At 50.9% G+C, this 21,908-nt stretch overlaps 1 protein-coding gene across 1 annotated transcript in view; it reads right to left on the bottom strand.

Annotated features, from left to right (window-relative positions):
• SCNN1A (sodium channel epithelial 1 subunit alpha) overlaps positions 1 to 11,470 on the bottom strand; it is a 65,589-nt gene extending 54,119 nt beyond the window's left edge. The window contains exons 1-2 of the mRNA XM_055002974.1: positions 11,317 to 11,470; positions 463 to 871 (exon numbers count right to left, since the gene is read on the bottom strand). Of these exons, the coding sequence (XP_054858949.1) occupies positions 463 to 857 (395 nt within the window). The 5' untranslated portion in view covers positions 858 to 871; positions 11,317 to 11,470. The remainder of the gene's footprint in view (positions 1 to 462; positions 872 to 11,316) is intronic.
• Positions 11,471 to 21,908: the final 10,438 nt, after the last annotated feature.

Raw genomic sequence — 21,908 nt, 5'->3', positions numbered from 1 at the left:
ATGAGCTGAAATCTCAATGCTTAATAGTATCTAAAGTGATCTAAAACAGCCTTGTGTCCTCTTACTGCTTTGTTAACCAGTGTGGTTGACAGCCAAAACCAAGAAGATATAAACTGTGGTTTATAAAGGCTGAGCCTCTCGTCGGGTAATTGACTACTTCACCTACAAACGCTTTAAGGTCAAGCAGTGATAAACGCCCCAGTATTGGGGTTCTTGCAGACTGCTGAACGAGGTGGAGATTGGTCTGCACAAGCAATTTATTACGTTCTCGAGCAAGGATCCAGACTCAGGAACTCCTCTCACTAACTGTTGTCCCGTCACTTTTAAAAGAAACTCTGTTTTATGTACCTGGGTTTGGTAAATGGACAACACATCAGCAAACGACATGGATTGTTGTAAAAAAAAATGAAGACCAAGCAAGACTTAAATCACCCCTGCGGTACACCACGTCTCTGGACTTACCGGTAGGGGTTGAGGGTACACAGTGTGACAGCTGGAAAGGTAAGTCTATCAGAGTTGAGGTTCAAATTCAGGTTAACTGGAAAGCTGAAGTAATCGCCATAGATAATTCCAAACTGCCAGTACATGAGGCCGAAGGTGAGGAAGAAGAGGACTGACCAGAAGGCAGTCTTCATCTTGTTCCTCTTAGAGCAAACCAGCCGGATGGCCCCATGGATGGTTGTGTTGTTGCAGAAGAACTGGAAGAGCTCCTGGTAGGAATGAAAGAATTCAACGAGACCTTCACTGTGATCCACTCCCTCTTCTTCCATCTCTGCTTCCTCTGATACTTTTGGCTCCTTTGTCTCCTGCTTGGACTGCTCCATCCCCTTGCCTTCGGGCTGTTTTTCAGACTTCATAGTTGCAGTTAGAGCTGAAATGAATATTCACAAATGTGAAGTTCACAAATGTTTCCAATGCCATCATACAGGTTCTTGGTGTGAAATTCCATTCAAAAAGTGAATTTCCATGTCAAGCGTGACATAGTACCTCACTATTTGAAATTGGAGTGCCATGACTCAGTGGGAGAATGTCTGCTGCGTATGCAGAAGGCCCCAGGTTCAATCCCCGGCATCTCCAGCTAAAACAACCGGGCGGAGGGTGTTAGGAAAGACTTCTGCCTGAGACCCTGGAGAGCCACTGGCAGTCTGGTCAGGCCACACGGGGGCCTTGCTGGTCCACTGGGCTGAGAAGGCGGCTCCTTAGGCTCACGCACCTCATTTGGGAAATGTTTATGCTGCCTCTTGAGGCTCCTGCTCACTACGAATAAACAGCAATTTAAACAAATCATCAATTTATCATCAATTATAAAACAAGACATAAAAACAGCCTAAAATATCCTTAAAACAGACCAAAAGCAGATCATAAAAGATTTTTTTTAAAAAAACCCTTCATTAAAAGCCTGAGTAAAAGGAAATGGCCTGACAACTAAAACACATTATGATAGGTGCCTGGGGAGCCTCAAGGGAGATGGCATTCCAAAGGCAAGGTGCCACCACTGAAAATGCCCTGTCTCTAGTCACCACCTGATCTCTGAAGAAGAGGGCACAGACAGCTGGGTTTAGGAGGTAGAGCTCAACTGGGAGGAAACGGTCTGTCAGGTACCCTGGCCACAAGCTGTTTAGAGGTAAGACCTCTAACATGTCAAATTGCTCCTGGAAACAGATGAGGCCCAAGGTTAGTAAAAAAAAAAAAGGACCAACCAGAAGGCAGTCTTCTTCATCATCAATCCCATATAATACGATTACACAGAAATAAATTGCACTGAGTTCTATGGGATTTATTCCCTGTAATGGTATGGTAACAACTCAGTTGTAGTTTAGGCAGGCAGTAAAAACGATATAGTAAACTGTCAAATACCTTGAAACACTAAAGAGAATTCTGTGTTGGCAGAGGAATTCTAACATTGATCAAATACTGTTGCAAACTAAATACTGCTGCATGTCGTATATCAAATTCATTCATTTATTTCTATAGTGCTTAAAAATTGTACAACACATGCCCATTATCAAATACTTTTGACAGGAAAACAGCTGTATATCAGCTATGCAGCATGAAATATCAACCTATGGTGACCCCAGCAAGGGGCTTGCAAGGCAATCGAGGAGGAGGGGTCGCTTACCGTTGCCTTCCTTGGCAGAGTCTTCCTTGGTGGTCTCCTGTCCAAGTACCAACTCTGCTTAGCTTCCGAGATCTGACAAAATCAGGCTACGCCATACCATTCCACATCCCTCAGGCACTAACTACCAGCTTTTAAATACCAAATCAGGATATAAATATTTGAAACCTGGTTTCAAATATCATCAGAGGGCAAATGCAGATATCAAATATTTGTTGAATATTTGGGAAATATTTGGAGAATATCTAGTGGTTGCTGGACGTCATAACTGACAGAGAAGAATTCTGGGGAGCAGATTTGTTTCAGATGCAGCGAATAGGTTGGAGACCCTGGAGACAAGGGAAGCGACATACACAGATCCCCCTTTCCTACCGAGGGCCTCCAGCTCTCCCCTCCGCACTTCCTGGGAGTTCCCAATTCCCAGGAGCATCCTCTTGATGGGCATTTAGGGTTGCAACGGCTTAGAAAGTTGTGCTCACCTGACAATAATTTTCATCAGGATTCACAGTCTTCTTCAGAAAAAGTTCAGAATCTGGCTTGTTAAAATAGAATTATATCTTTCTAAGGCACAAAAAAAGAAGATTCCCTGGAAAAGTCAATAATGCTAGAAACAGTAGGAAAAGAGGAAGGCCCAAAATGAGATGGCTTGACTCAATAAAAGAAGCCACATCCTCCAATTTGCAGGATCTGAGCAGGTCTATTAATGACAGGACGTCTTGGAGGTCTTTCATTTATAGGGTCGCCATTGGACTTGACGGCATATAACACAAACACACAAGGCAGGGTAATATCCCTGTTTGAACATCCATCAGTTCAGGTGACATTCTGTTTGTTGATTTTTCAATTGACTCCCCCCCCTTGTAAACCCGTTTCTGGCTGTTTGAGAAGTTGCTTCAAATTCCTTCCTAACAAAACAACATGGTTGGCTTTTTGTGCATGTGTGTTCTCACACAGCCCAATGGTGTTCTACTCCCCTCTTTCATTGCTGCACTGCTGCTCTGCTCAAAGGCAGTTTTTTAATTGATATTTAGATTGAAATATCTAGAAATATCATAGAAATCAGTCATAAACAAAAATCCTACCATTCAAGGTTCCTGTAACTCGTTCTAAGCAATGTTAATGGGCTACAATCTGTTTCAGTTTACAGTGTTTTTGTGCTTGCACAATATTGTAAAATCCCTGATGCAGTCCTATTCAGCAGGTGTTGAAGTTGTTTTGTGATGAACCAAACAGAACCAGTGACTGACTCACATCTGATCACCACAGTCATAAGCGGTAAGTGTGATTGTTAACAGCAGCCATCATAAATTAGGAGTGTTGCTAAGGGTAATTAACACAACCCCGTGGGAACCTGTAGCCCCTCCACACAAGCAGGAGCAGGAGAACTTCTTGGCCCATATGAGTGTGTGCAGATGTTTTTTCTGGCATGCTCTTCTTGGATATCAAAATGTCTTGGATCACCCTGTTGGAGGGACACTGGTGTAGATGGTTAGATTTTTTTGTACCGGCAGACAAGAAAAATCCCAATGGTTGATCAAGCAAAATCAACATAGGTTCTCAGTTGAGAGATTTAGGTGTGGGGGTGGGATTTGAGGAGGGGAGAGACCCCAGTGAGGCATAGTCCACCTTCCAAAGCAGCCATTTTCTCTGGGGGAACTGCTCTCCATAGTCTGGAGATCAGCTGTAATTCCAGGAGATCTCTAGGCCCCACCTGGGAAGTTGGCAGTCTTAAGTCAGCAGCAGAAAGCAGGTTCTAGAAGGGAAACAGAATATCTAGCCATTTCCAGGCTGATACTTTTCGTTTGATTTCCCCAGATCTCTAGCATAATCAGGTCAATGAAAAAGTTGCTGTAGAATGAGAAGAGACCAGTCATTCAAAAGAAGGCATCAAGAAGAGTGTCTGAAGAATGAGAGAGTGGAGGGAGGGAGGGAGGGAGGGAGGAAGGGAGGGACGGACAGACTGACTACAGAGGAGAGCCTGTATGAAACTGTGCTTCTGTAGGGAACTAGACTTTTTCAAATCAGGGATCTGCAGCCAACCCTGTTGTCCGACACGAGACTCAGACCCATGTTTCATCTCTCTCTCTCTCTCTCTCTCTCTCTCTAATGATATCTAAACCACAAACTTAAACTGGTGAAACGGAGTTGTGTGAGTTGAGCAACCCACAGCAACAGCAACAACCTTTATTGGCATAAATAATACAGATGGAACAAAAGAAATGTTGTAGAATAAGTTCATAGGGCAGCACAATCGTGTCCCCAGACAGCAAAATTATCTCGAGATACAGCACAGTCGTAGGAGGCTTTATGAAATATTACCCTCGACTTCCACACATAAGCCAGGAATTCAGCAACGGATAGAGTTATTGCTGGACTCTTGTCTGCTAAGAGAAATTTTAGATCCTTGCCCAAAAAATCCCTCTGCACAGGAAAAAGGGGATGAATCAATAAACTACGCATAACAGAGTATTTGGGGCAGCGAAAAAGAATATGTGAGATTGAATCGGGTTCCCTCAGAGTACAGTCACACAGCCTATCCCTATACGGGATACCCCCGTATCTGCCTGTGACCACTGCTGAGGGAAAGAGATTGAACCTCGCTAACATAAAAGCCCTCCTAAACACTGGGTGAGTTGAGCTTTCTCTGCACTCTCACTAAACTACAGCTCCCCAAATTCTTTGAGGGAGAACCATGATAGCAGCCCGATCTAAAGCCATTAGCCAATAGAAGTGTATAGAATAAATCCGTTGGGTGGCGGGGTGTGTGTGTGTTCTCACAGACTCCTGGATGGAAATGTCACATGTTTCCTGCTGACTTTTCCAAATGAATGCCCAAGGCCTGAGAAGTGGCAGAGCTGGTTGGTTATCCCCCGCATACTTTTGATTCCTTATCTCCACGCTTTTTCTGGCTTCAGGTTTCCCCCTCTCCTCCTGTTTCTCCTTCCTTATGACTTTGATGGGAGGATCTCAAGCTCCATACTTGCAATTGGGCCCTTGCTTGTGTGTGGGCTGCTCCTTCTGAAAATATCGTCTCTGCTTTTGGCAGTGTGGGCAGCCTCTCGTTCCCTTCCACGCGCCCATCTTCCTGCCCCTTCCAGGGTCTTACTCAGCCCTCCGTTCATCTCACTCTCTGTCCCTGGCGCTGAATCTGTTCCTTCCTCCCAGGGGCTCAGTGCATTTTTCTTCTATAGCTATACCCACCAGCAGATATTTCGTTGCCCCTTGCCATCTTTCTCTTTTTTTTCAAAACTAGCAGGCACAAACAATAACAAACCCAGGGACAGTTCTGGTACAACATACACACATGTAACACTGTCCAAGTGAGTATTGGGGACAGTGCCGAAGGGAGGGCAGAGCCTGGGGAAGCTCAGAGCCAAGCTACAAGTGACGAATGACACTTGCCTGGCAAGTGAACAGACTCGCGTGTATTTCTCCCTGTTCACTTGCCATTCACTTGCACGCCGCTTGATCGACAGGGAGGAATGAGTTCTGTTCACTTGCCAGGCAAGTGTCATTCGTCACCTGTAGCTTGGCTCTCAGGATCTGCTGCTGCCAGCAGGCATATGGCAACTCTATGGGTAATACGTCCTTCTGAAAGTACCCTGTCAAACGAGAAGCTGTTTGCAGACTCTGGGTGTGTGGGGAAAGGATCCAAACCCTTTTTGGCAGGTGATCTCTAGAGCATGTCTGTCACAGGGTTCTTGCTTCGTACGTCATAGTGGTTCACAAGGCCACAATGGTAGGCTGCTATGTTCTTTTTGTATTTGTTGTGCTGTATTTTGTGTTTATAGTTGGTGCATTTTGTCCACTATTGAAATGTAAATTTGAAGCTTCTTGGGGGCAGAAATGTGTCTTTTGCATTTATATTATTCAAAGTATGGACAGGCTGAACATGTTTTTGAATATTCTTCTCTTTCTTCTCCTAGTGAATAACAACAACAAACCTTCATACGTAGTTCACCAAATCATACGCTGCATTAACACCATCTGGTACTTTTTCCTAGCATTTCCCTACTAACTGCTGCATAGCCACAACCATGATCTGAGAACAACGCAAGCAAGAAACACAAACCCAAGATAATTACAGGAACATGAGAACGAAACACTAAACAAATGATGTGTGCTGCAATGTATTTGTCAAATAAAGGCCTTTGTTGTCTATGCATCTTTTTTTGTTTGATTAGTAATCCAGAACTGGTCCACGCTCATCCCCAGAAATCTGGATCACAGCCCTAGGGAATTTCCTGCTGATGTGGGTGGCGGGCATGTGAAAGAATTAGTAACCCTCTGGATCCTAATCTGGAGAGCCGGGTTTGCTTCCCACTTTGCAGATAAAAAAACTTGCATCGGTTTTGACGTGGACACCAAATTAATTGCTGCCATACTGAATGGACCTCAAGCATCCATTTATCATGTTGGTATGGATACATTCTGATTTATATGGTCTTGAGCATGTGGACAAGATACCTGGGGAAGTGAAGCCAACTACCTCCTCTTTAGAGCTGTGCCTTTCATGGCTAATGAAGGCAGCCAGAGGTGGTCTGATTAAGTGGCTACCCTGTGTTACAGAAGATAATGACAGAAGATGCTTAAATAGCACAATAGTATCCATATGCTTTCTAAAATGTGCTTTAAAACATGTACATGTACTTTGCAGCAGCTGAGATTAGTCCGACCTTGTCAGAGCTCGGAAGCTAAATAATGTCAGTATTGGATGGGAGGCCACTAAGCAAGACTGGAGTTGCCGTTCAGCGGAAGACAGCCATCTCTGCTCATCGCTTTGCCTTGAAAACGCCATTAGGTGGAACTGGTTGCGATCTGACGGCACTTTAGCTTTAGTTGTGCTGCTGCTGGCTTTAAAGGAGGCCGTTGCCAGTCCCTTTTTAAATAAGCCATTTTTGAATGCCATGGACCTGAGCAGTTAAAAGCTGGCATCAAGCCATATCTGGGGAAAGGTCCTTGAAAGAGACTCGTGACAAAACAACTCGAGGTATTCTTGAATGACACTGGTTATCTAGATCCTTTCCCACCTGGTTTCCATCCTGATTATGATACAGAACCACCACTTTTGCCCTATTAGATGATTTTCACTGGTTGACAGCCAGTGGATGCTACCCCTGAAATACGGGGTCAAACAAGACAGGCAGGCGTTAAAGAGTTGGGTCTGGGTTCCAGCCAGTGTCCAGGAGGTACAGCAGAAACTCCCCCATAACACCTTCTGGAAGCAACCTTTAAGGAAGAATCAAGAACAGTGCAACACTGTGAGACGCACCCCTCCAGCCCAACTTTGCTTCACAGTCTAGGAGGAGACTCCAGTTGATAGCACTGAAGCTCAGCGAGGGTTCCCCAGACCCAACTTGGGTTCCTGCAGCCACACAGCAGCCTTGGGAATGGCTATTAAAGAATAAAGGAGAGTGCAGATGGTCTCAGAATGCCACTGGAGGGGCCGGGTGGAGGAGGAAGGGCTCCCGCCTCCCCACTGAAGCTGTTTTCCAAAATGGCGAGCAGGTGGAGGGTCTCTGTTTAAGCTGTTCCACGTGGGGTATTCTGTGCACATCGAGCAGTAAAAATAGGGAACAACCCCTATTTCCCTCTATTTTGACATGGGGAAATGACTTGGAGGGGGGCGGGGGAGGCAGGAGCTCTTCCTTCCCCTGCGGTGGCATTCTGAGGCCATTTAGGATCTCCTTTATTTTTTAACAGCCATTCCCCACAACTGCTGTGTGACTGCAGAAGTTCCAGCAGAACTTCAGCCCCCACCAGGAATTTGGCAGCCCTACCACTGTTACACAGGCTTTGGTAACATCCAAGATAGATTACTGTAACATGCTTCATGTGGGACTGCCCCAAAGACAGTTCAGAAACTTTGGTTGCTATAAAACAAGGCAACAAGGACATTAACAGGTGAGCTCTGCAAGGTGTCCGTCTTGCCAGTTCTGTACCAGATGCCTTGGCTTGAAATTTGTTTCTGGGCTCAGTTCGAGTGCTGGTTTTCTCTTAGAGAGCCCTGAATGGCTTATTCCCAAAGTGCCTGCAGGACTGCTGCCACCTGATCAATCTGAGATCCAGAGATGGGGCCCTTCCTGCAGGGACAAACCTCCCCTGAACTTCTAATCGGGACCCCTGGCTGGGAGCTGCCCCTAAACTTCGGAACCTGCTGCCCCTGGAGGTGATATTGACACCATCCCTACAGACCCCAGACTAAGTTGACAGAATGTCTGTTCTGGAAGGCCTTTACACTAAACTGATGGATTGAGGGGTGCTGTCTGTTGTTTTAGTAGACCTGGTGATTTTTGTGGTAAATATTTCAAATTATTTTTGTTCTAGTGATTATGGTAAATATTTACTTGGAAAAAAGGCAGCAAATAAAAAAAAATACTAAAATAAAAAAAGGCCAAACTATCCCTCATCCACTTTGAATGCAGATACCAGGCAATTGCCATGAAGTGTTACAAGAAAAAGAGTGCCACTTCAGATTATCTGGAAATATACTTAACCGTTGCCTAACGAAGTATAAGGACCAGAAATGTTTGGGCCTTTAGAGTCACCTGTCATTTGGAACTGGATTTTCCTGTGTGAACAAGATAATCCAGCCGGGATGACTGCTCTAGTGCAACGGCAGCACAGTCCCGTTTGAATCAGAAAGAGCAAAGCTGACTGTGCTGCGGCAACCTAAACCTACCTCCGGACACCGGGCCCTTTGAACAAGCATGGCAAACAAAACATTCTATCCCCGACAATAGCCCTACAGAGAAGATTAGCACATCAAGTACCAATCCATATGCAAAAGAACCTCCTCAGGATACAGTGAAGCCTCCCGCCATTAGCATTCCACACCCTGGGAAACTCTTACAGGATGACTCAGCTCAACCCCACCCCTCCTGAGTAGATATAAATGACCTACATCTTTTCCACACTGTGACACTGAGAGATCTCTGTCTTTTGGTGCTACACCTCTGAAGATGCCAGCCACAGCTGCTGGCGAAACGTCAGGAACTACAATGCCAAGACCACGGCAATACAGCCCGGAAAACCCACAACAACCATCGTTCTCCGGCCGTGAAAGCCTTCGACAATACAAGCATGGCAAATTCCGTGGCTAGAAGCCCACAGGCTGCCCAGCAACATCACCCTTCAAAGCATCCAGAAAATATATGGCCTGATCCAGCAACCTGCAGAGATGACTGTAAACTGATTCAGTTATTCGTTTATTCAAAACTTGTACTTCACACAGAGTTCTTGACTCTGGGCTGGGAGGTTCCTGGAAATGGGAAGGGGGAGCCTGGAAAGGGAGGGGCCTCAGAGTGCTTCAGAGTCCACATTTCCTCCAGGTGAGGTGATCTCTGTAGACTGGTGATCTGCTGTAATTCCAGAAGATCGCTCGGTGTCACCTGAAAGTCTGCAACTCTAGGTTCACTTTTAGACTCTTTAGGAATGTGATGGGGGTGGGGGGTGGGGAAGGAACGAAAAGGGTGCAATCCAGCCAGATCTAGGTACTTTCAAAACGAGAAATTTAAACATGTGGCTAACCCTGTCTTTGAACCGAATGGGACTTGAAAAGGTTGGATTGTGTTGCAAATAAACCAACAGTTCCCCGGCCCTCCTGCCCCAGTGCTCCCTTCTTTTGCCCAGTCCTGTTTACAGTTCCTGGGTCCTCCCTGTCACCCTAGCACAGCTTTTCTTCCACTACCCCGGCCAGCATCCAGGGGCATGGAGATATCCTGGAATTACAAGTGATCTTCAGACTCTGGAGGAAACGGCAGCTTTGAAGGTGGACTCTTTGGCACCACGTCCCGCTGAGCGCCCTCCCCAAACGCTGCCCCCTCAACCACCTCCTCCTCAAATCCCCAGGAACTTCTCAAGCCGGAGCTGGCAGTCCTGAGAAGGGAGAGAACTGGCGTGAGGGAAGAGCGACGGGCTTCCCATGGAGCTGCCTTCCACTGAATCAGACCTTTGGTCCATCACGGTCAGTCTTGTCTTCTCGGGCTGGCAGCAGCTCTCCAGGGTCTCAGTAGAGTCTTCCACATAATCTCCTACCTCGTCTTTTTAACTTGAGAGGCCAGGGTTTGAACCCAGGACCTTCTGCATGCCGAGCAGATGCCCTGCCACTGAGCCATGGACCTTCCCCGTCTATTCAGCGCCTCAGGTTGCCCCCCCCCCGGCCATTGCAGCCAGGCTTTCACTGAGAGCAAGACTGCCTGGCTCTGACTCAGCCAGAAGCATCCGCAGTGAGGGTGGATTTGCCCCGTTCTGCGCTGCAGTAGAAGGTCATAAGCACGCTCGTGCTCGTCGTCGATCCCATTGGCTGGATCTGGGCTGAGTACTGCCTGTGGTGCTGCCCGCTCCAATGGGGCTTGGCTCAGCCTGCCCCGGGACACCAGCGGTGCTGTACAGACAGCAGCCCACCAGGAAACTCTCTGGGAAGTCCAGGGACTAGTCCACCTCGGGCGACGTGTCACTTAGCTCTAAGAATCATTTAGGTGGGTAGTTGGTCTGCGACAGAGTAGCAGGATTGTGGTCCAGGAGCACCTGGACTAGAGCAAAGCCCCCTTTGCTCTAAGAAGAAATCTATGACATCGGCACCAATCAAATCTGTTTTCCTCATACAAAACCATTGGACTGACCGACGGTGTCACAGCAGCAAAACCTGGCAAGATATTTATGTATATTTAAAAGCCAGTGATCTCTATTAGAGGCAAAAACTTCCAGGAGGCACAAGTTACAGCACAAGCCACAACAGGAGTGGCCGGGCAAACAATGTGATATGGGGGGGGGGGCTGGAGGCAGCAAGACATTCTGTGCTACAGTAAGCTACATGGCGCTATTTCTTCAACAGGAGTCTTGGAAGGAGAGGGATGGCTGCAGGTGGTTAGTCTGTGGCTTCAGCATCACGATACAGGATGCCAGGAGGACTCAAATGCCTTGCTCAAGACAGCCCGTCCCCCTCCTAGGCTTAGTGGAAGATGCTGGCTGATTTCAAAGGGACCGGAGCAGCGCTTGTAAAACAACAAAACAGCTATAGACTTGGAACCCCGTTCAAATGTGTTCCAGCCCACTGCCTGCCCTCCTACCTGAGCTTCCTGCACCTACAGGTCCACTCACATGTCTCCCATCCTCTGTCCCCGTGGCACAGTTGCCACATCCCCACACTCAACCACAGATGGTAATTTAAATTGGAATGAGAACCAGCAGGGACCAACCTTGTACATCTTGCCCTCCAGTGAGTCTGTGCCCCTGCTGCCTTCGCGCTCAGGAGGGTCCCTGGCTGTCCCCCAGCCCCAGGGGATCTGCCCTGCAGATCGCAGCTCCTCTGCTTTGACCTGATCTCAGAAGGCTCTCTGCCTTGCTGGCAGCTGGCTCCCTTTCCCTGAGTGTGAGGATTAAACTGGTTCCTTTCCAGATCAATCTAGCAACTTGTCTTGCTCTGGCCCTGCCTGCCACTCCCCGCCCATGCGAGAGGCTGGGATGAAAGGGAAGGCTCTCTTTAGCGGCAGCAGCAGCAGCAAGACTCAAATCACTGGACACTAATTGAGGAGAAAAAAACTGGGAGGAGAAGGAGAAGAAGGGGGGGGCAATAGAGAGGACTAAGCTTCATCTCGGCCCTGCAGTTTGGAAAGGGATGTATGTATGAGAAATGGGAAAGAAGAGCCCTCCTTTTCAATGTTGTGCAGAGTTTCATGTGGTAGCACTGGAAAGAGTTGCTGCTCCCTCTTTTTCCACACCAACCAGATATTTAAAAACCTGTGTTAATAAACTGGGTGACCACAGAATGCCTGCAAAATTAATCTGGGCTTCGAGGAGTAAGTGTGGCTCGAGCCCAGGCTGCCTCTAGTTCGAACGGCGTCAGCTGAGCGACCGGGGCCCAGTGATGCCCCTGAAACCTGTGCTGTTCTTTGAGCCAATGTCCCCCCCCCACTTCTGCTGCTCAGCCAAGGTTGCTCACCCCCACCCGCTTTTCACCTAAACGGCCTCAGTCAATGCTGCGTGTGGCTCTTCAGCACCAAACAAAGCAAAAGGTCAAAATGGTGCCTCCTCCACACTTTCAATTAGACCTAAAATTTTAAACATGGGATCCCTGTAATTTTTTTTTCATAGATGTCTTTCAATTCTAGGGTTGCCAGCTCCAGGTTGCAAAATTCCTGGAGATTTGGGGATGGAGCCTTGGGAAGGTGGCATTCAGGGATGGAAGGAACCTCCGCAGAGGAGAATGCCGAACAGTCCACACCCCACAGGAGCTGTTTTCTCCGGGAGTTCTGATTTCTATAGCATGGAGGTCAGTTGCAATTCCAGGGGACCCCCAGCCCCCCCCCCAGGAGGTTGGCAATTGCCCTCCTCACTGTAGCCACCATCCCATGTGGGTCTCGTGCCCACATGGGTCTCATCATGATCCTTGGCATAGCCTCTTCGGTGGTACAAGGGACCCCCTCCTCCCTCTGTTGATGGTTGCAAAGCCAATAGGATATTCAGCCCAGAGACTGGAGGCAGGACCGTGACACCCAGCTGGGAATCTGACGTGGCCCAAAGTGATGGCACCACGTTTTTTCTTTTTAAGGCCATTCCTATGTCTTTTGTTTTTGCTCGCTCTCCACTTTTTTTAAAGCTAGACGTGTGGAGAAGTTCGGAGGCTGTAGCAGGGAACTAACTGTTAGGGTTGCCGACTCCACCATGGGACGTTTCTGGAGAGCTGGGGGTGTGTGTGTGGAGCCCGGGGACAGCGAGGTCTGGGGACAGAAGGCGTCTCAGCAGGGTACAATGCCACAGAGCCCACCTTCTAAAGCAGCCATTTTCCCCAGGGGAACTGATCTCTGCTGTAACGACAACTTAGCCGTTGCAATTCCAGGAGATCTCCAGGCCCCACCTGGAGGTAGGCAGCCCTACCGAAGCACAACAACTTGAAGCCGTTTTAAAGCAGAGAAAGCTGTTGGCGTGGATTCTATTGGTGCTTAGTGAATTTTGGGGTGTTTGGAGCTTCCAACACATTGAGGAGGGAGAAGAGATGAACTACACTTCTCTCTGCTTTTGAAGTAGGCTGCACTCCTGTGCCTGCTAGCCCATATTTAGCTCATGACCATTTGATCATCAGTCTACAAACCAGGTGCGAGGACGCTGGCCTTCAGCTCCATTTCCAGGAGCCATACGGATGAACAGGGACAATGGAAGGATGCCGAAGTAATGTGTCCTCCTCAAATGAATGAAGCTAGGAAATCTTCACTTTTGGCTCTCAGCTCTGTTAAGTTCTGCTGACTGCTCAAAGAGAAGTCTCAAGGCTTAAATGGGTCTTGTGTGAAATGATAAGGCAAGGCCAATCTAATGCAAACATTATCTTTCCCACTAGAAGAGTTGGGGGTGATTCGAGTCAAGAAATGACAGCACCCGTGTGGCTTGTCACGTTATTATGAAATGGCTTCAAAAAAGAGGAAACGTTCAAGGTATTATAGTTTTCAAGGTAACATAGATTTATCATAAACCCAACAACTTTACAAACACTTGCACAAATGAATCGTAACTGCTATGAACGTAGCAACATTTGTAGAGGCATGATCCAATCTGAACGGCAAAGGCAGATCCTAACAAGTGGTGCCCAGCAAAGAATACAGCAGGTCCAGATCTGCCGGGCTGCTTCCCCTCCATACGCTCTTCAATGGCTCATCCTCCTGCCGCCGCTCCTGCAGAGGCGCTGATGCTTTGTTTCTCTGCAAAGAAATTAGCAGTTCCCTCAACTGAAGTCTAGAGACCTTCTCTCTCCTCCAGGCCAGACTCACTCATGGGAAAGAGTTTTACACAATATTTTAACTACTCAAATGGACAAACCTTTCCTTTCTAGTATCTCCTAAAGGAGATATTCTAATATGCATTTTTCCCCACAGGCAGGGCCCTGGCTGTTGGTAATAACTGGAGCACCTTTACGAACTGCCCATGCTGGGTGAGCTTTTGCTCCTTGGGCCCTAAATTCTAAACGTTGACATTGCTTACACTTTGACAGTGGGCACTGAACTAATTACCCCATAACAGTGTAGCAATTTAGATACCTGAGGACTCCTGCTGCTGTACAAACCTCCTCATTCATTCCCATCTATGGTTGCCAGCCCCCAGGAGAGCAGAGGGTCCCCTGCTCACAGCCTCTGCCCCTGCCCCCTCTCACCTGGCCAGTAGGGTTGGCCAGTGGGGGGTGGGGGGAGGGCGGGCGTGGGAATGAGACTGGAAACTCCAGAGTGCCCAGATGCTCTGGTGTCACAATGGGAACGATGTCATTCCCAGTGTGATGTGGAAGTGACAGGTAGCACCAGGGGCCGATTCAGTAAAAATCGGCCCCAAATACTAAATTCTTCTGAAACTGCTGAGTCATGCGTATGTGCAGAGTACCCCCCTCAGGACCCCCCCCCATTGTCATCTTTCAACCCTGGGGTACCTGGCAACCCTATGTCCTCACTGGAGGTCCTCATTGGGTCTGGGGTCCATTCCACGTTGGGGCTGTTCTTTGCAATCAGGTCATTCTGGAATTAGCAGCACATGGAATTACAATACAGGATCTATACATTGGTTTTGAAATAATTTATCTCCTGGATTTATTTTCATTTATAGTTCATCTTTTTCGCTGGGACTCGAGGCAGATTACAATCGAACTACTAAATCAATCAGCCCACAGCTGATTACAGAATAGGATGAAATTTAAATGTTAACATTTGAATCCAACAGCAAAGATTCCTACTAAAACAACATAATTTTCCCATTGATACAAGAAGTTCTGTTCCGTTATGATCATGATGTCCGGGGTCTGAGCCCCAGCCCCCAGACTTGACAAGAGGGAACAGCAGGGGACAAAAGGGTGGCAGCAACCCCACCCCCCAAGCCGGCAACCAGGGCCAGAACCTACCTACTCCAGGGGGAAGGGGTAAAAGGCCAGAACCTCAGAGGGGTGGAGGGGGCAAGGAGAGACCAGCCAGTCCCACCTTCCAGGGGGAAGAAAGGGGGCTAAGCAGGCCAGAGGGAAAGGGCCACAGCAGGGGGAATGTGGGACCAGCAGCAGCAGCAGCAGCAACCCAAGCAGAGCCCTTACCTGGCAGGGAGAGGAAGCAGCCTCTACAGCCCAGAGCCACACCATGGCTAGAAGACAGCAGCCTGGCTCAGGAGTTGCTAGAAGCCAAGCCTCTCCAGGGGGGGCTGCCACAGGCATTCTGGGGGAGGAGATGGGTAGCCCCGCCCAGCATTGCTGAGCTGGCAGCGCAGAAGCTGGCTAAGGCAGCACCTCATGAGCAAGGCCAGGCAAGCCCAATAGCACAGAGGCTGGCTGGGGCAGCTCCTCGTGAGCAAGGCCAAGGAGCCCTCAGCTGGGGATGGCTTGCACTCAACCCCACCCTACCAGCAAAGCAAAGGAGCCCAGGAGGGATTAGTGGTTGGAGGGAAACACCTGGAGGGACGCACAGCTGGGCCCGGTCAGGAGAAGGAACAAGCCTAGAAGGAGGGCGGGGCAGAGAGAGGAAACCATATAAAGGGTGGCTGGGAAGAGCTCTGGGGTGGTGGGTGTGAGTGAGGAGTGATGATGTGGAGTGAGAGCAGTAGAATGCAAGGGTGGAGGCTTGGAGGAGAGTTCTGGAAGGAGGAGATGAAGGAGGACGCAGAGGGTAAGCAGGCCAGGTTGAGCAGGCCAGCGAGTGGACTGAGAGGGAGTCTGGGTGAGGTATACCGCCCCTCCTTCCACAGAGCAGGGTCCTGCAGAGTCCCTGGCCCCCCTGTGACGTCAGGAGCAGACTGCCCAGTGCCACGCCCAGCGGCAGCCGCGGCAAGCCCTGACAAGTTGGTGGCCCGTACGGGGAAAGTCGTTCCGACGCAGGCGCCAGTCGAAGGGATGTATCCCGACGCCACAGCCCCAGCAGACCTCAGACTGTGGCTGGAGGAACGCTTGGACAGGATACGGGGGAAGCTGGAGGCGGCCTTCCAAACAGCTCAGGCAGAGCTAATGCAAGCCATAGAACAGCGGATGCAAGCCTGCGCCCCCACAGCCTCCTCGCCCGTGGTATGTGCGTTGGCTTGGGAAATTAACCCGCCAGCTGGCAAGAGGGTACAGAGTCTGTGCGCCACCGTGAGGATAGGCCGGCAGAGCCTGCAGGCCCTGTTGGACTCAGGGAGTGCAGTCTCGGCGATCCACATCCAACTCGTCCCAGCTGCCACCCCAGTGCACCGCTGGATCCCGGTGACGGATGTGATGGGCCGCACCCTGCCGTATCCTGCGGTCTGGGTGATGGTGGAATACCTGGGGGTGATCCGTCGCATAGAGGTCGTCAAGGTAGCCCACTTACCCCACCCAATGCTGCTGGGAAGAGATGCCCCGGAGTTCTACAGGCTGCTCAGAGAGGCAGCAGGGGGGTTGGCAGGCCCACGAGTCGCCCCAGTTCTGCAAGTGGAGGAGGCCGCCGACCCAGACGAGGGTCCCTCTGTCAGACCAGGGGCAGAACCACGGGCTGAAGACCCAGCTGGACCCCCGGCAGACCGCCCATTCCGCGATGCCCAAGGGGCAGATGAGTCCTTGCAGCACTTACGAGAGACAGCAGCTCGGGAGGAGGAGCAGGTGCGGGATGAGCGGAGGGCCCAACGGCTCCCTCGCATCGAGAAGCAAGGAGGGGTTTGGGTTCGCATAGCTCGCGCCCCAAATGGCCAGGGGGAGGTCCGCCAGCTATTGGTGCCAGCAGCCTACCGGGCCGAAGTCCTCCGCACGGCCCATGAGCATGCATGGGCCGGGCATCTGGGGCACCACAAGACCCTGAGGAAGATCCTCGAGCGTTTCTTCTGGCCCTCAGTGAACGCAGACGTGAAGGCACACTGCCGCTCCTGCCCCACCCGCCAGAGGGTGGCAGCGAGACGCCCGCCAAAGGCCCCTCTTTCCCCGCTGCCAGTGATGGGGGTGCCCTTCCAGCGGATAGCGATGGACTTCATCGGCCCACTGCCACGCACACCCCGGGGATACCGTTTTGCCCTGGTGATCGTGGACTATGCCACACGTTTCCCAGAGGTCATTCCTTTAAAAACTATGCAGACCCCGGGGGTGGTCCGGGCGCTGTCCAAGCTGTTCGCGATGGTGGGGCTGCCCAGCGAAATCTTGACGGACCGGGGAGGGCCCTTCCGAGCAAAGGCCATGCGTCAGCTCTGTCAGAACTTGGGGATCCGGCAGGTGTTCACCTCTGCCTACCACCCCCAAACAGATGGATTGGCAGAGCGCCTGAATCAGACGGTTAAGGAGGCCCTGAAAAAGATGACGCATGACAAACCTCACCAGTGGGACCTGTATATCGATCCCCTGATGTTTGCCCTCCGAGAGACCCCCCAGGCCTCCACTGGCTTTAGCCCATTTGAACTGCTGTACGGGCGGAAGCCACGGGGAATGCTCTCCCGCCTGGTGGAGCAATGGGGTCCCCAAGCCAGCCCCCCAGCTCCTCCAGTCCAGGAGTATGTGAGCCAACTCCGCGAGCGGGTGCAGCAGTTTCAAGCGGAAGCAGGCCGACAGCTGGCCCACGCCCAGACACAACAGAAGGCTGCGTACGACCGGGGTATGCGACTGAGAACCTTCCAGCTAGGGGAGAAGGTCCTCGTCCACCGCACAGTTTTCCCCAGGGAGGAGGGGGACCCCTGGCGAGGCCCCTATGTGGTGACAAAAGTATTAGGGCCCACAACCTATGAGGTCCACTGTGGGCCTCGTCGACGTCAGAGGAAGACGCTCCACGTGAACCTGCTGAAGAGGTGGTATGAGCGGGACAGCCAGGAGTGCCGGCTGGCTGAGGACCCCCTGGAGCTTCCTGACAGTGAGCTGCCATGGACTGCCGAGACCCCAGAGTTCGAGGAACCACAGGTGGACCCTCAGCTCGACCCTGCCCAAAAGGCCCAGCTGCAGGACCTGTGGAAGCGAGTGCCCGGGGTCTTTTCAAGACGCCCCGGGGTTACAAAATTAGTGCACCATGCCATCCCAACCCAGCCGGGGCAGTCTGCCCGGTCGACCTGGCGCCCCATTCCCCGGAAGCAGTGGGAGGCAGTGAACCAGGAGACGGAGGAGATGCTGCGCATGGGGGTCATTGAACCCTCCCAGAGTGAGTGGCGCAGCCCTATAGTGTTGGTGCCGAAGCCGGATGGGACGACCCGCTTCTGCATCGACTACCGGGAACTGAACAAAGTGGCCAAGTTCGATGCCTACCCCATGCCCAGGGCGGACGTCCTGGTCGGGCAGCTGGGGCCAGCCCGGTACCTGTCGGCCCTCGACCTGACGAAGGGGTATTGGCAGGTACCAGTGCACCCTGAGGATAGGGAGAAAACCGCCTTTGCCACCCCCCGGGGCCTCTTCCAGTTCCGCCGCATGCCCTTCGGCCTCCACGGGGCGGCAGCTACCTTCCAGCGGTTGGTGGACCAAGTCCTGGGGGACTGTCGGGACTTCGCGATGGCCTATATCGATGACATCGTCATCTTCAGCCCTGACTGGCCCACCCACCTACGGCACCTGGAAAGGGTCCTCAAGGCACTACAGAAAGCGGGTCTGAAGGCCAATCCCAAGAAAAGCCACTTGGGGTTCCAGGAACTCAGGTACCTGGGCTTTGTGATAGGGGGAGGGCAGGTCCGGCCACCACCTGAAAAGGTGGCCTCCATCGCAGACGTGCCCCAACCACAAACCAAGCGGCAGCTCAGGCGGTTTCTGGGGCTCATGGGGTATTATGGGCGCTTCATCCCACATTTTGCGGCCCGCTCAGCCCCCCAGACTGACTGTCTGAAGAAGGGCAGCCCCAATCGTCTCAGCTGGACCCCGGAACAGGTGGCTGCCTTCACTGACCTGCGCACCGCCCTGTCCGACACAACAAAGCTGTGGAACCCGGACTTTGAGCGGCCTTTCATATTGGCAACCGATGCGTCGGCCTCAGGCCTTGGGGCAGTCCTAATGCAGGAGCAAGAAGGAATAAAGGTACCCATCCTGTTCATAAGCCGCAAGCTCCAGCCCGCGGAGCAGAAGTATGCCACCGTAGAACGGGAAGCCCTCGCCATCAAATGGGCCATAGGAGCACTACGGTATTACCTAGCCAACAACCCGTTCACGCTAATGACGGATCATGCGCCACTCCAGTGGATGCACAGGATGAAGGAGCACAACCCCCGCATCCTGCGGTGGTACCTTTCCCTTCTGCCATTCCAATTCTCCGTAGTGTACCGCCGGGGGGCCAACCACCTGGATGCGGATTTCATGTCCCGCCTCTTCGAGCCGGGCCCCTCCGAGCCAACGTCCAGGCTAAGAGGGGGTGTGTGTCCGGGGTCTGAGCCCCAGCCCCCAGACTTGACAAGAGGGAACAGCAGGGGACAAAAGGGTGGCAGCAACCCCACCCCCCAAGCCGGCAACCAGGGCCAGAACCTACCTACTCCAGGGGGAAGGGGTAAAAGGCCAGAACCTCAGAGGGGTGGAGGGGGCAAGGAGAGACCAGCCAGTCCCACCTTCCAGGGGGAAGAAAGGGGGCTAAGCAGGCCAGAGGGAAAGGGCCACAGCAGGGGGAATGTGGGACCAGCAGCAGCAGCAGCAGCAACCCAAGCAGAGCCCTTACCTGGCAGGGAGAGGAAGCAGCCTCTACAGCCCAGAGCCACACCATGGCTAGAAGACAGCAGCCTGGCTCAGGAGTTGCTAGAAGCCAAGCCTCTCCAGGGGGGGCTGCCACAGGCATTCTGGGGGAGGAGATGGGTAGCCCCGCCCAGCATTGCTGAGCTGGCAGCGCAGAAGCTGGCTAAGGCAGCACCTCATGAGCAAGGCCAGGCAAGCCCAATAGCACAGAGGCTGGCTGGGGCAGCTCCTCGTGAGCAAGGCCAAGGAGCCCTCAGCTGGGGATGGCTTGCACTCAACCCCACCCTACCAGCAAAGCAAAGGAGCCCAGGAGGGATTAGTGGTTGGAGGGAAACACCTGGAGGGACGCACAGCTGGGCCCGGTCAGGAGAAGGAACAAGGAGGGCGGGGCAGAGAGAGGAAACCATATAAAGGGTGGCTGGGAAGAGCTCTGGGGTGGTGGGTGTGAGTGAGGAGTGATGATGTGGAGTGAGAGCAGTAGAATGCAAGGGTGGAGGCTTGGAGGAGAGTTCTGGAAGGAGGAGATGAAGGAGGACGCAGAGGGTAAGCAGGCCAGGTTGAGCAGGCCAGCGAGTGGACTGAGAGGGAGTCTGGGTGAGGTATACCGCCCCTCCTTCCAAAGAGCAGGGTCCTGCAGAGTCCCTGGCCCCCCTGTGACGTCAGGAGCAGACTGCCCAGTGCCACGCCCAGCGGCAGCCGCGGCAAGCCCTGACACATGAATCTGCTTCTTCTGTTTACTTACATTGCAGGAAGTATAACGCTGTAATCCACCCCCACCCCCCGCATTTCAGCTGATTAATGTGGTTACATCATTATACAAGGAATATCACCTAATGGTAGAAACATAAATGGTGCTTATTGACAATAGTTTAAAGATTTTTTTTAAAGATTCAAACTGGGGTGGGGGGAGGTGACTGTCACAAGCAGCTGAAAGTTGACAATTGGAACCATCCCCATTAAAACAAACATCTTGAGAACATGATGAAATAGTTGTGCAAAAACCAACCGTACAGCACAGAGATTGTGCATCTATTCGGAAGGAAGGGAGGGAGGGAGGTCAGCTCCTAGGGAAAAACAAAACGGGATCATAATGAGGAAAGAATGGGAGACAATGGGGTGAAAACAATGTTGTCAGGAATCTCCATTATAACTTCACGAGCAAATTACTGGAGTCACACTTCATTTGAGAAGGCTGGAAAAACTTGGGAATGCTCACACCAGAGGGCCACTGTGCTTCTACCTTTGAGGTGCCAGGTAAAGGCCATTCACACTCTCAGCCTAACCTACCTCACAGGGCTGCTGTGAAGATAAAATGGAGGAGAGGAGAATGATGTCATTCAGTTTAGGTCCTGATTTGGAAGAAAGGCAGGGTATAAATGAGGTAAAGAAACAAACAAGCAAACAAATACATACTTTAAAAGTCATTGCGCATAAATAAAACTGCATTCCTAGTGGCTGTTTAACTCATGATTCATAGAGGGGCAATAAAAAAAACACTACCGGTCTTCCTTTGAGAATGGAGATCTACAGGCTTCCTGCTGGTGATGGGGCTGCTATCTGCTTTACTGCCTTTTGGATCAGCCGGACACCCAGTATGTAGTGGGCAACACTTTTCCTAGGAGGAAGAGAAAGTAAAGGGCAAAGCATTGCCTGCTTAATTTTTGTATGCTAGGATCTAGCTAAAGGCAGAGCAGCAAGGCCAGTAAAGCAGTTGGGGGCCATGCGCCAGGCGCGTCTGGCTCGGCTTGATTGCCCCCTCTCTGTCCTTCACCGCTACCTGAAAGGGCAAGGAGACGGGATTACACTTTCTGCTTCAGGCTATAAATGAAACGACTGAAAGAACATTGTGTTCCGACACTGGGGAGAGGGAGAAGACAGGCAAGTAAACAATATCCCTGCTAAGAAAGAAAGAAAGAAAGAAAGAAAGAAAGAAAGAAAGAAAGAAAGAAAGAAAGAAAGAAAGAAAGAAAGAAAGAAAGAAAGAAAGAAAGAAAGAAAGAAAGAAAGAAAGAAAGAAAGAAAGAAAGAAAGAAAGAAAGAAAGAAAGAAAGATTAAAACGGCGCATGATGCCTGGAGTTCCAGGTGTAGAGCTTCCCAGTATCTTCTCTCTCCCTCCCTAAATAACAGGTGCGCAGGGCTCCATTTTGGATATGACTCATGGCACAAGTGGAGGGGGCTAACCCCCCCCGGGGCTATTTTCCCAACTGGAGATG

Source organism: Eublepharis macularius, chromosome 18, assembly GCF_028583425.1.
Source record: "Eublepharis macularius isolate TG4126 chromosome 18, MPM_Emac_v1.0, whole genome shotgun sequence".
NCBI lineage: Eukaryota > Metazoa > Chordata > Lepidosauria > Squamata > Eublepharidae > Eublepharis > Eublepharis macularius.
This window is presented reverse-complemented; position numbering and strand designations above follow the sequence as displayed.